Source organism: Astatotilapia calliptera, chromosome 11 (assembly GCF_900246225.1).
Source record: "Astatotilapia calliptera chromosome 11, fAstCal1.2, whole genome shotgun sequence".
NCBI lineage: Eukaryota > Metazoa > Chordata > Actinopteri > Cichliformes > Cichlidae > Astatotilapia > Astatotilapia calliptera.
Window position 1 is genome coordinate 27,239,394 of NC_039312.1, and position 13,602 is coordinate 27,252,995.

At 39.8% G+C, this 13,602-nt stretch overlaps 1 protein-coding gene across 2 annotated transcripts; it reads right to left on the reverse strand.

Annotated features, from left to right (window-relative positions):
* Positions 1-1,568: 1,568 nt before the first annotated feature.
* Positions 1,569-6,400, reverse strand: LOC113032189 (free fatty acid receptor 2-like). 2 transcript variants are annotated; one of them, XM_026184908.1, is made up of 2 exons: positions 6,040-6,400; positions 1,569-2,782 (listed from the first exon to the last, which is right to left on the reverse strand). In XM_026184908.1, the coding sequence occupies exons 1-2, from the start codon at positions 6,162-6,164 to the stop codon at positions 1,861-1,863; spliced, it is 1,047 nt and encodes a 348-aa protein (XP_026040693.1). In that variant the 5' UTR covers positions 6,165-6,400; the 3' UTR covers positions 1,569-1,860. The 2 variants fall into 2 exon arrangements, with proteins under 2 accessions (XP_026040693.1, XP_026040694.1); XM_026184909.1 differs by lacking the exon at positions 6,040-6,400 and adding an exon at positions 3,026-3,141.
* Positions 6,401-13,602: the final 7,202 nt, after the last annotated feature.

Consider the following 13,602-nt stretch of genomic DNA (forward strand, 5'->3'; position numbering starts at 1 on the left):
TGTTGTTGTTGTGCTAAGCTAATAGGCAGAATACTACAGGCATAGCCCTAAAGAATGTAGCCTCATGGGCAGTGTAGTCCGTGCTGCAGGGAGAATGGACTGCCATACTCGTTATGTGTCTGTGAGCGCGAGGTGGAAGAAAAAGGAGAGTCGAAAAGTACGAGTTGTCATCGAGCAAAAACGGGAGCTGGAAGCATGTAAATATAATATTAACCACTGCAGCCAAGCCCAGTTGTAAGTAAGCTATTAAGACTCGACTGGACGCTGTGTTTGTGTTTTCCTCCGAAACAATAAGTTCTGTTGGAGCAGCCTTTCAAGCTTCTCTCTGTCTCTCGCAAGCAGAGTTGACCCAGACAACAAAGTAAAGCCATTTTTCGGCTACAAGCCCGACAAGGAACCCGTATTAGTCAGAGGTCCCTTTACTACGGTTCGGAGCCGCGGACCTTCAGTAATAGTAATAAAATCACACAGCAATAGTAGCCTACATTCACGTAGTTGTAAAATGCATGATAATTTAAGTTAAGTAATCCAAAGTATTCAGAATACGTTACTCTCATTGAGTAACATAACGGAATACGGTACAGAATACATTTTAGGGCATGTATTCTGTATTCTGTAATGGAATACATTTCAAAAGTAACCTTCCCAACACTGTCCACGGTGTACCCTACCTCTTGTCCTCTGACAGCTGGGGCCCTGAATTGGAAGAGAATGGATGAATGGGTGTCAAACGTATTGTGTCTACTTGGCTGACAGCTCTCGGAACATCTTGTTTCAAGAGACAGGTAGACTGGGAAAGGATAACTGGGGGATCTGAATAGACCAAATTTAATCAAAACTATTGAACATCTGCTTATTACTAATTTCACCTTTCAAGTATCTTCAATAAGAAGTAAATTATAGAAGAAGACTGTCGGTTTGACTTAATATGATGTTCTTCTGTCCTTTATTATTATTATTATTATCATTATCATTATTATCATCATCATTAACATTATTATTATTATTATTATTATTATTGTTTTTGTTTGTTTTTGTGTCCATGTTCTTTGTTTTCAGCGAGTCATGGCTACACAAACCAAATTAATAATTAATCTAGTGAATTTCCATATGATGCAAAAATAAAGTTCTCAAAAAGTTCACAGCAACTGAATTGAGCATTACCTATAGAATGATAAATTATATTATGTGCACCTCTCTGCATACCAGACCAATTCTCTTTGAACTGCGTGCAGTGGCCATTTACAGTGCTGTGACAGGCAAGTTTCCAGGCAAGCGTTTGAGGCTGATTGGCCCTGTTTATGACCTTCTGCGCAGGATTGTTAATGTAAATGAGTGTTTTCAAGATATGTAATATTAAGGTATTCTGCTAATAGTAAAACAAATCAATAGATAGCATTACAGAATAAGAAAAATGCCATCTTTGCTTTAAAAAAATAAAATCAAAAATACATTTCAGTTTTATAAACACTTCTATTTTCATTAACATTTTATTTTGAGTCATTGAACAGTTATGAGGAAGTTCAGATAAACCCTGTACAGCTATTTCAAAAAAAAAAAAATAAATCTTATGTCTCGCTATCAGTAAACACATTTTCTAAACACATGCAAAGTGACTAGATCAGGTAATGATGCATCAGTTTATATCAAAATGACCTCACTTTTCCACTGTGCGGCACCAGTGTTACGCAACAATGTTTTTTTTTGTCTTTTTAATCACCAAAAATAGTTCGTGTGAGTGGGGAGCAGAAAACTTGTGAGAGATTACATACTGCATATTATTTTTATCTCTGTAATGTGCACTCAAACAAATATAATCAAACTAAATATGAACAATTACTAATGAAAGGAAATGTTAGTCTAGCTAGAGCTGTTGACATGTCCTTGGAACCGTGAAGGACTGAGCATACAATTCCTGAAAATGAACTTTTCACTTGACAAGCGGAAGATGGAGGAGGAAAAGTAGAAAATGATTGGATCAATACAGGTGTTGAAACAACTAAGCAGCAAGCTGTAGTACCTCCACTCTGGGCTTTGTCCCTGGATGTAACCCACTAAATGAGATAAATTGTATGGCAGAACACAAATGAGGAACACAGCAAGAGTCCCTGAGGCCATGCCAATGGCCTTCTGTTTCTGCATCTGGGATATCCTGGGCCGGCTGTACAGAATCAAGATGCAGCGCAAGTAGCAGTAAACACAAATAAGAAGAGGTATGAGGCAGAGTACAAAGAAAAACTCCAGACGTACTGGGAGGAGGATCTGCTTCTGCTCGTCTGTAAAACGCTCATAGCACCAAGTACTGGAATTATTGCTGGCCAAAGATGGGTGATGCTGGATGACGAAAACAATGCTGCAGTGTGCTGTCGAGATCAGCCAAATAACAGCACTGATAACAATTGCATACATGGGTTTGTGCAGCTTCTGATAGGTGATAGGAAATGCTGCTCCTATGTAGCGAACCACGCTGACTGCCATCAGCAGCAAGGAGCTGGTGTAGATTGTGGAGAAAAATGTGAAGGAGGTGATGGAGCACATGAAGTTGGGCAGATTCCATTCCATATCAGATGCTGCCTCGTGCATCTTGAGAGGCAGAATGATCAAAAACATCAGGTCAGAGACAGTCAGATTGAGCAGCAGGATGTCTGTTGGAAGTGGCTTGGAGTGAATCTTAGTACTAAATGCATAGAGAGCCAAGAGATTACAGGGGAAGCCAATCAGGAATGAAATGATGTAAACTGAAAGAATCACTCCACTGTTCACGGTAGATTCCATTATGGACCTAAACCAAAAAAAGAAAAAGAAAAAAGAACAGATACCAGTCACAGTTTAGAAAAAATATACCCCATAATAATAAAATATTTAGCTTTTTTCTGACAATTTAAACACAGAGTAAAAGACAGCTGCCTGTTCAAACGTTCACTGATCAATCACATTGAACAGTATTGAACAATATTGAACAGTTTTATTTCCAACCTGTCTATGTAAATAGTTAAATGCATAAATAAAGAAGTAAAATAAGCACCTTAAATATTGCTCAGTTGATACTTTTGATATTTGCATTTTATATTGTGGTGAATAAAATGTCTTTTATTCACTTTGATCACTGATCAGTGCCAAAGAAATGAGGCAGTCGACTTTCTGCATCAGCCGTAGAACTTCTGTATTTGGTGTGATAAGGTAAATGTATTTACTCACCAAGCAGAAGAAAGTTTCCAGACTTAACAACAACTAAAATTCCATTCTGCAACTTTCATCAAAGACTTTCAAGTTGTAACGCGTGAGTTCAAAGATGAACTGATATAAAATGTTAGAAGCCGGAAACAGTCATGCTGAAGTCACATGTGACTTCAGCGTGACTAGTACCAGTGGTTAATATTAACTACGATGCAAAACTGCAGCATGTTAACAGTTTGTCTTAGATGGGTTAAGACCTCTTCCTATGTTTTACTCTCCTGTAATCATTTATGAACTTATAATTAGAATTAAAAATGATATAGTTACACCTACAACAAAACTCAGGGAAGAAATAATCATTTTATACATACATTTTTTCCCCCAAGTAGACAATTAATTCATAGTGTTTTAAGATATTTGTGATTCCAGCAGTGCAGGGGAAAATAACATGTAGGCTTTAACCTCTATAGTTCTGTTATCTGTTGCTTAGGAACAGTTTGTCAATGATTTCCTTTTCCCGAAATTGACATCTCTTGCAACAGGAAATAACTATGGTATCAAGTATCTTAAAAATATCACTGGTCCTTTTGCAACCTATGCTACTTTTTAAAAATGTATCGGTGCTCATGCTTAAGTAGAATAACTTCAGCAGTATATGTAACTGAAATGGGAACAACTGTGTGGAACCTACAATGTAAAGGGCTGGCCATAGCGCGGAAGGTAGAGCAGGCCATCTATTAATTGCAAAGTTGGTGCTTTTGTCCCCGGCATCTCTAGTCTGCATGACAAATATCCCTGGGCTAGACTCAAACTCCAAGTTGCTCTTTGTGGCATCCACTGGAGTATAATGTGTGTGTGGATGGGGCAATGGGGCATGTTGTATAAAGCACTTTAAGTTCTCAGGTAGAGTAAAAAAGTGATTTAAAAGAACCAGTCCATTTACCACTCAAAACAAATGTCCTCATGTCAGTAGTTTAAAAAATGTTGCAATGCACACCCTGTAGGGGGTAAAAGTCCAGTGCATCAGCAATAGAAAAAAAAAGATACAGTTAGTGTAATTCAGGAAATGTAGTTCTGTTTGTAAGAGTCTATATTGACTTTCAGTCTGATTCATGCTCTTCATGCGTTTTATACTTGAAACAGTAATGGCCAGTTATGAAAATGACTGTACACTTATCGCTGGCTGTATTTCAACCTAAGAGAAGTATGTGGTGTTGCTGAAGGAAATCTTTTACTCTCAGCTGAATTTATTCTTCTCTGGTTCAATGGCTTTCTGAATCAGTGTGTAGATAGGAGGTTACTGTTAGCGACACACCAATGCTGCAACCCTCCACCACAACTTCCTTTTCCAGTTTCACAGAAACATTAAGACGCTTGTATGTACATGTATGTCAAAATTTATAACAAAACAGTAGATCCCAAAGTTAAGGAGCTTGCTTCATTTTCACTTGCTGATTTGGTTGCCTATTGTTTCTTTTGGTTAAATGTACTACATTCATTTTTATGGCAGTTTTAGGTTTCTTTATGAGAATGAACACTGCCAAGTGACTGGACTGTATCAATATAAGGAAAACTTGTAGTCAAATATTCCAAAATTATAACAGAACTAGGGCTGGGCGATTGGACAAATATATGGAATATTGTTTTTACAAGGGCGATTGATTTATTTATTTGTTCATGTGTAAATCTGCTCATAATGATGGAGCTAATAGAAGTAGTCAAAAGAAAAAATAATATTTGCGATGTTTTAACAGCACCGTCTTTCATCCGTGAGCAAATTCTCACGGAAGTGGCACACCGCTTTGGTTACATCCTTAGATTTACCTCTTTCATCCGGTTTAAAGCCAAAGAAATCCCAAATTGGCGACTTTATATTTTTTGGCATTTAGTTCGTCCATGTGTGGAGTTGTTCTGTTTTGTAAACGCGCAAATCAGTCTTTGCATGATTACATTGCTCCGCCCTTTAAAAGTCTGCGTATGTGCCAATATATTGCCCATCGTCGATTATTGGGCTTACGATTGTTTTTACATCATACATACATAAATTTTTACATATCGCCCAACCCTAAGTAGAACTAATTAATTGTGTACCAATTTCAAACAAATCTCAAACATTTCAAATACTAACATCATTTGTTGCCATCAGAAAACACATTTTCTACACAACAGTTTTCTGTGAAACAAAAACTCATGTTTCTGGAGTAGAAACATAAAGCATTAAGAGATATTTCAGAGATATTAGATGGTGATCTACATAGCATCTGCTAAATATCTTACATATCTTATAACAATACCCAAATATTATTAAATAATATATTGAGATCCAACTCTTATCTTATCTACACCACGTCCACTTTACAGTGATAGAGGTGGAAAACAGGATATGCTGAAGATGTAAGCAGAGCGTGTGGGATGCCACTATTTTTTTTATTATTATTGAGCAAATATCTCCATGCCCTCAGCTGGAAGCAATGAGAGCTTATATTTTTTTAAAAATAATTTAGCCCTGCTAACAGCCACTTCTGGTTATAGCTTCCTTCACATTTGAGAGTTTTATCTTTATAATACCTGCTAAATATTTGACCCTATAGCAATTAAAGAACTTTTTTGAATTCAGAGCATTAGAAACAAATTTGTGCAAATGTATTTGACAAAAACATACACTTCCATAGCTCCAGAGATTAAACAACAATACAAACAACCTGATGCTGGAATATATTTTTGTAACAGAACATTTCACATTTAATCAGGAAAACAGTTCCCATGAGCAAGAATCACATCAGCAAAGAAGAAATTGAGCATAAACCTTTTTGAATAACAATATGACATACACACAAAAATGTAATCAGAAGTGTTACTTACATACACACATAACCGTTGCCTTTAACTTCCTGTTCTGTGTTACTTCGCAGCAGGTTCTCGGCATCATGCTGGCTTTCCGTCACTCTTTTCCTCTCTCTTTCTTTCTCCCCTGTCAGTCTGTGCATGTGTTTTGTGGGTATAGTGTTTACCTTTCCTCAGTGGTTGCTCAGCTGATCTGAATCACCTGCAGCTAGTTGAACAATCAGGCCGGCTACTTAATGTTGGAGCAGACACTCAGTCATTGCCAGATCTTTGCGTCAGGTGGGTACATAATTCTTTCTGTGTCTCTGTGCAGACCTTTCCATGTTTGCCTGAGGCCTGTGAGCTTTATACTTCAGAGTGTGTGTGTGCCTTGGAAACCCATAATACCTTCGCTGCCACTTAGGGACCTTAAAATGCCTCACTGATTACATTATTTTTTTCCTCAAACAAACCTGTAAATAAACCTTTTGAATTCTTTCCAGTGCTCAGCATGTGGGCTTCTGTCGGTCTCCATGACTCCAAGTTGTGAAATAGATAGTTTGGCTGGTATCCTTATTTTACCAGTGACCACATTTCTTTCATTTATTGAGACAGAGATGAATATGCACAGTAGAATTCTTTGAAATAATGCAGTCCATATAAGTAGATATATAGGTGTCAGTCAAGCAGCCACAGCTCAGAATATTTCCCTTCAGAAGGCAGGAGGATAGAGTTACTGTGGGACCTAAAAAGGCCAAATTAAAATATACCTGTTGAACTGCCAGTCTTGTGTGGTTGCAATCAAGCCCCCCTTTGAGTTTTTGGGTTGGTTCTCTGGTTGCTATCCAGCAGTGACTATCCTGATGGTTCTGGTTACGACAGTGCTGCACCTGTTATCTTTAATCCCCTTGCTGATTGCCGCTGCAATAGACTCTAGGATCTGGTCCTTAGCTCGGTCCCATACAGCAAGTGTTCAAGATGTGCTCGAGGGTCCCTGTCCCTGAACAAAGGCGACAGGCTGGCTACTCAACCTTGTACCATGAGAACATCTGGGAAGCAAGTCAAACTTCCTGGATGAGGAATTTAATCCTCTGGGGGTTACATGAGCAGATATCTTGCCAGCTGACATTTTGCTTCATTGTCTGCTCCCACTTTATCAGAATAAGTGCACCTCCTCAAGAACTAGTTAACATCTTTCCTTCTTGTTGACCAGGACTGAAGGAATGCTCCCAATCCCACCACTGCCTCTTCTTTCTTCCATTTCCTCCCAGTCTTGCTTGGACAGCAAGACTGGGAGGAAATGGGACTATAGTCATGGGCACCTCATATACGAGCGAGGGCCAGATAATTCATGAGAGAATCTGCTGCTAAACCCATGGCTTGAACTGCCCAGGGAGACCAGACCTGTCTATCACCTTCATCCACCCCTTGAGTTTGATGCTGGCTGCCATGATAAAATCTGTCCTTTAAACTGCATCTGAAGACCTTACTAAAGCTCTTTGTTTTGTTTTTTTTGTTTTGTTGTTTTTCTAAAACAGATGTAATCTGTTTCCCTAGCTTGAAGTGGAATCGGTCTGTGACCCTCTGTTTCTTCAGGGCCAATAACTGGCGGGTTTGAAGTGCCCAGGACATGAGGCTTTCTAACTATGGAGGAGCCACTTGGTCGCTGGCACGGCTCTGATGGATGGTTGCCTTATTCCCAACTCGCTCAAAATGCAGAAGATAACAGATGAAAAAAATCACAACTGAAACTTGTACTGGAGAAATAACTCTTGGAAACAGGAGTACAGAAGGGTGAGGTAACCAGTGTTGGGGAGTAACAGAATACATGTAACGGTGTTACGTATTTAAAATACAAAACATGAGTAACTGTATTCCGTTACAGTTACTATTTAAAAAAAGGTGGTATTCAGAATATGGTTACTTTTTTTTTTTTTTTTTTTTTTTTGTGTCCCGTTTGGATCTTTAGCCATCAGAATTGTTGTCTTAAGGCTAAGAAAGATGCCAAGCGGATTTATTTTACCAAGTGGATCATCATGGCCTTGCCATATTGGTCCATTTGATTGACCTTTATTATAATTATGAATTTGTTTTATTTTTAGTTGCTACAAACAGGACAGACATGACTGGGGGATAGGACAGGGAGAAAGAAAGAGAGGGAGAGAAAGAAAACCAAAGGGGAGAAGAGACGGTGAGGAGGGGGGGAAGAAAGAAAAACAAAAAAAAAAAAAAAAAAACACCTGGGTCACCTGTATGGAGAAAAAAAACAGAAGAGAAAGCAAACAACAAAGAACAACATAATAAAAAAAACGGCACCATCACAATAAACTAGCTAGCAGTAGATATCAGTAGATACTAAATAATAAACGATATTGTGCAGCACGCAAGATAGACAGCGCACAATGTGCTTTGAGGCAGCAGCCAAGAAAGCTGTAGTCCGCGTCTGTGAATACCCGTGTGTACACCTGTGTGCATACCTGTGTGGATCAGCATGCTTGCATTCCAAAGGTTTCTCCATGTAACGATCTGCTAGGGAGTGTGTGGAGCCACAGCCCCGTCCACCAGGGTATGAAGCAGGTATGGAGGAGATCAAAACTCCAGACATCCAGAGGCCCCCAGAGCACAAGAGACCAAGGAATACCAACAGAGGGGCAGCCGCGCCACTGTCCCAGTAAGAGCTGAGGAGAGTCCCAGATGAGGGCTCACTCAGCAGCCGCGGAGCAGAAGCCAGGGGGAGTTGCAGTGACGCGCCCGTGAGCTCCGCCGGCAGCCAGCTGGGCACCCCACCTCCGAAGTGGCCCCAGCGAGCCCCAGGCTCCAGGCCCCGATAAGCGGCCGCCAAGGAGTGAGCCGGTGTGTACCCGGACGCCCACCCCCAGACACAAAGAATCACCAACGCACCGATGTCTGAGGGAGTCCGCCACTGGCAGGGGAAGTGGTGGTGGGGGGAGATAGGCCTCCAAACCTTGGAGGGCCTGAGATGTCCCCAGAGAGGTGGCGTCTGATACCCAACCTGACATATAGACACAGACATACAGGCACACACAGACACAAACATCCATTCCCACTCTCATGCTCTCATATGCACTTACTCCACACTCAACCAACGTGGAGACAGACATAAAGAGACGCTGTACACACGATCACACTCCCCAAGCGTACTCTACGAAGCGGGTCTAGGTACCCTTGCCCCTGGAGGGGGGTTACTTTCTTGCAATAAATGGATTACACAGCGGTCTTTTCCTGTTTCATATGTTAGGCTATGCCCTCTCTATCTTTGGCAATTTCACGCATTGCTGGAAACCCAAACGAAACACGCAATAAGAGGCTCTAATGCCTGTGTCTCAATCATGTGGCTCATGTCACCTCTATTTGTGGCCTAATGACGTGAAGAAATAAGACTCGACTGTATACTGTGTTCGTGTTTTTCTCCGAAAGAATTAGTTCCGTTGGAGCAGCCTTTCAACACTTCTCTATCTCTTGCTAGCAAAGTTGACCCAGACACAAGTGCACAAGCACAAGCACACAAGACGAGAGACCACCGAAATAAAACGGGAAGCAGACAGACACAAAGACACAAACTGTCCCCCAGCCTTCCCTGAGTGCTGCCAGGGTCTCTCACTTGCTCACTCTGTGTTCATGTCATGGGTGGCACTCATTCCGAGTCCGTGCCCGGCACCCCTGAGAATTGTCACCCACCTGTGTCTGATGAGCTATTGATACTGTTACAAACTAGGAGAAGCGCTCAACACCTTCTTTGCTTGGTTTGGGTCCAAGGGTCTGTGGTCAACCCTGCGCGCATCAACTGTCAGGGATCCTCACCAGGCTGTTCAACCTCTGCCTGACTAATGCCACCGTTCCCAACTGTCTGAAGGTCTCCACCATCATTCCCATCCTCAAAAAGACTGATATAGACAGCCTCAATGACTACATACCCATAGGCCTCAAGTCTGTAATCCTGAAGTGTTTTAAACAGATGGTATCACAGCACATCAGAGACTGCTTACATCCCTCTCTCGACCCCTACCATTTTGCTTACAGAGCAAACCTGTCCACAGAGGATACTGTCACCCTTCACAAAGTGTTGAACCAAATGGAGAACAGGAAGAGTTATGTGAGGATGTTGTTCATGGACTACAGCTCAGCATTCAACACCATAATCCCAGACACCAAACTGTACCACCTCCACATCCCCTTGCAACCTGCTCATATTGCATCATAAGCGCTGACAAGGTGGAAAAGAAGTCAAAATCTGAAGCCAAGACTGTTGAGTGTTTTGAGGGTTTTTTTGCGAAGTTGTCTCCCTCGAGTTTCTTAACAGTTGCAACAGCTCCCTCTGTTTGTTATGACACAACATTGATGTGTCAAATTAATACTAAGGTAACTTTTCTGCCCTGCACTTTTGTGCCCTGCACAAAATACAAGATTTACAGGTGATAATTTGTTTAAGCCAGCTATGTAGCACTTACATTTCTGTTAATGATGAACTATTTTTTGGTTCTTCTAATCACACATCCAGGTTGAAAATACATGTACTTTGTCTGTGCCTGGCAGCAGTGTAAGGTGAGGGATTTCCTACACATAGATGTGACTGAGCTGAACCTTTGAAAGAGACGTTACTACTTTCAAGAAGTTAAAAAAAAGCTGCTGAAAAAAAGTTATCTTCTGCCAAAAAAATGATTTGCAGTATTTGCCAAGATATTATTGTTTGTATTGAGAAGGATGTAAAAGACTTGTTGGTCTATAATGTATTACATTGTATTTTAGAGTATGTACAGTAACGCAGTAATAAAGATACTCGCAAAACAGGCAATTTCTTTAATATATATAACCCCTTCATAAATCTTGTAGACTGCAGACTATTTAACAATATGAGCAAAGATATTAGACATAATAGACACATAGATGCACTGGGAACCAGACTGTCACTTTGATCAATACTGTAACACTCACCTGGAATTCATCGAAAATTCATCAACCAGCTATCAGCCAACCATTCATTAACCAGCATGCGTTTATTCACCAAAAATATTTATTAATCAAATAGATATAACATTTTTTTTCACTGCCTCCCCCCAAAAAATGTTCACTTTAATTCAGTGGAAGGTGAAGCTTTAGTGACAGTTTTAAGATTTTCATCAAAAAACAAAGAAATAAAGAACTCTACTAATTCTTGAAACCCACAAATGCCATTCACTCAAATAAAATCTAAACCTGATAACTAGAGTAGGTTGCAGTGCCAGTGCCTCAAATTTGATGTGTGTACAAAAAAGGGTGGTTTTTGGTCAATCGGGGCATCCCTTTTTATAGATAAGTAGAAGAATCGATGAGTTTAGAGTTAAAGAAGTTTAAGAAGGCTGCAGGGGTTGTTTTACATTTTAATTTTGCAAATCAAAACAGAAGAGCAAGGATATGGTAAAGTATTCAATGTCTTAAAAATAAACGGTTATGGGATGCCTTTTGTTCCATCAAATGTATTTAATTAGTTAGATAGACAGTCTGAAGATAAAAGAGGAGAAAACCAACACTAACTGCCAGTTAAATCTGTCAGATAATTATAAAATCCATTGTAAATTGCAACTGTGTTTCAGTGATGGTTTGGTGTCTTGGACTTTAACACAGTGTACAGTGTAACTTTGACTACAAGCAAGCACATGGCATGATTAAATCCATACCTGATTATCAAGTTCAAAAGTTATTCCAGCAGACACAGTGGGAAGAAGTCCTTTACTAGCATACCAAAGACAGCATGATGAAAAATTTGCATTTTAGTCATGCTTTACCTACTGATGGCTACTATAGGATGAGTAAAGAGGTTTGTCAAATGTGACTTGTGTGTGATATTTTATATCAGTTCACCTTTGAACTTACAAGTTACAATATGAAAGTCTTTGATGAAAGATACAGACAGAATTTTTTTTTTTTGGTTGTTAAGTACACACATTTACCTTGTAAAACTAAATATAGCAGATCCTATTTACTATTGAAATTCTGTAGCTGGTTCTGAGAGCTGCCTGCCTCATTTGTTTGGGACTGATCAGCAGTCAAAGCCATAAAATAACATTTTCCTAAAGAACTTTATTCACACCAGTATAAAATGGAAATCGTAACACCAAATGAAGTATATTGACTAAAGCAGGGATCGGCAACCTTTCTGATGACGAGTGCCATCTAAAATTTCCTCAGAAGTCAATGTGCCATATGATTGCATTAGCAATAAATTTAATAACATTATATAAGAACACACTATATAGAACAACTTTACAGAATTATATTTGTTCGCAGATGTTGGCAGCTTAGTTATCAGCTATTTTGAAACGAAAAAAAAAGGACACTTTTTATCCATAACAAGAACTCCATAACAGCAATTGAACTGTACAACAGAAAATGCAAATGCTATTTATGGTCTCCTCTGGCATTAACTCTGCCAGAGACAAATCCAGCTGCTGATTGAAGCTTTCTGGTTTGATCAGAAAAGAAAACATTGGTCCATACACCTGAAAGTCCCAAAAACCCATTGTGAATTCTGTCTCGAGTCTACGGATGTATTTCCGTGGTGCTGATGTTGCGCTGAGTGGAAAGCTCCTAAAGCAGTTGAAGTGTTGGAAATTTCAACATCACTTGAAAAAACTGCAAGCTGGCAATGTCCCTCTCACTGGTAGGCTAAAGTTATTTTTATCCAATTACAAGTTGAATCTGGTAGTTGGGGTTGTTAGCTAAAATACCATCATTAAGAAGCGGCACAACTAATGTGTCTATGCGAGCTAATTTGCGATGTGCACCGCTGGCCTGGCAATTTATTTTTAAATGCGCCTTCTCAGATTAATTCATTGCGTGTCGTGCCCAGGGCTGGACTGGAACAAAAAATGGGCCCGGGCATTTTGACTAGAGACCGGCCCACCAGGTATTATAGGAAAAGCCATAAAGCCTTTGAATGAAAACGAACACTGTTGTTACAGTAATGTACATTATCTTGTTAGTATTTATGTATGATTTCTAAACATTTTACCACTGATGACCACTTTGGTTGTAAGATTCAGATAATTATTTATTAAAAGCTAGACATTTTAAATGAGAATAAGAAAGAAAAGTTTCTTTGTGCCCCCCTTTCCCTGTTAATACCCTACCTGGCCCCCTGGCAAAACTTTTCTAGACCCGCCCCTGCACAGTTACCAGCTGTCAGCTACTTAGAAAAGGATCCTGGTGTTATTTGTCTCTCAGAAACAGTTCATAACTTCCCTTCAACTCATTCATGTCACCTAAAAGGTGAACCTGTTTCTCCGTCACCTGTTCAGCTCTGATGATTCAGTAATGACATCTCCTGGTTTCATCTTCATGTTTCCCTCTCGCCAGATAACCAAACCGATATCATGACCAGCAGCTTTTACAGCTGAGGCGCCAGCAAACATCAACTGATACTAGAAATTAATATTAAATACATTCTAACAACAGCTGATCAAGCTTAAATTTGATGCTGTTGTTTAGAGCAACATCCGCTGGTTTCTGGTTTCTGGCGCAAAGTGGACGATAAACAAACAAGAGAGAAAAAGCTTATTAGCTGATCATTGATCAGTTTCATGATTGAAGTAGCAACAGGAGAGG

Coding starts and splice junctions, on each gene's coding strand:
- LOC113032189 (XM_026184908.1), bottom strand. CDS start 6,164: ATGCACAGACTGACAGGGGAGAAAGAAAGAGAGAGGAAAAGAGTGACG. Junction 2,783..6,039: donor GGCAACGGTTATGTGTGTAT/GTAAGTAACACT, acceptor TTTTTGGTTTAG/GTCCATAATGGAATCTACCG.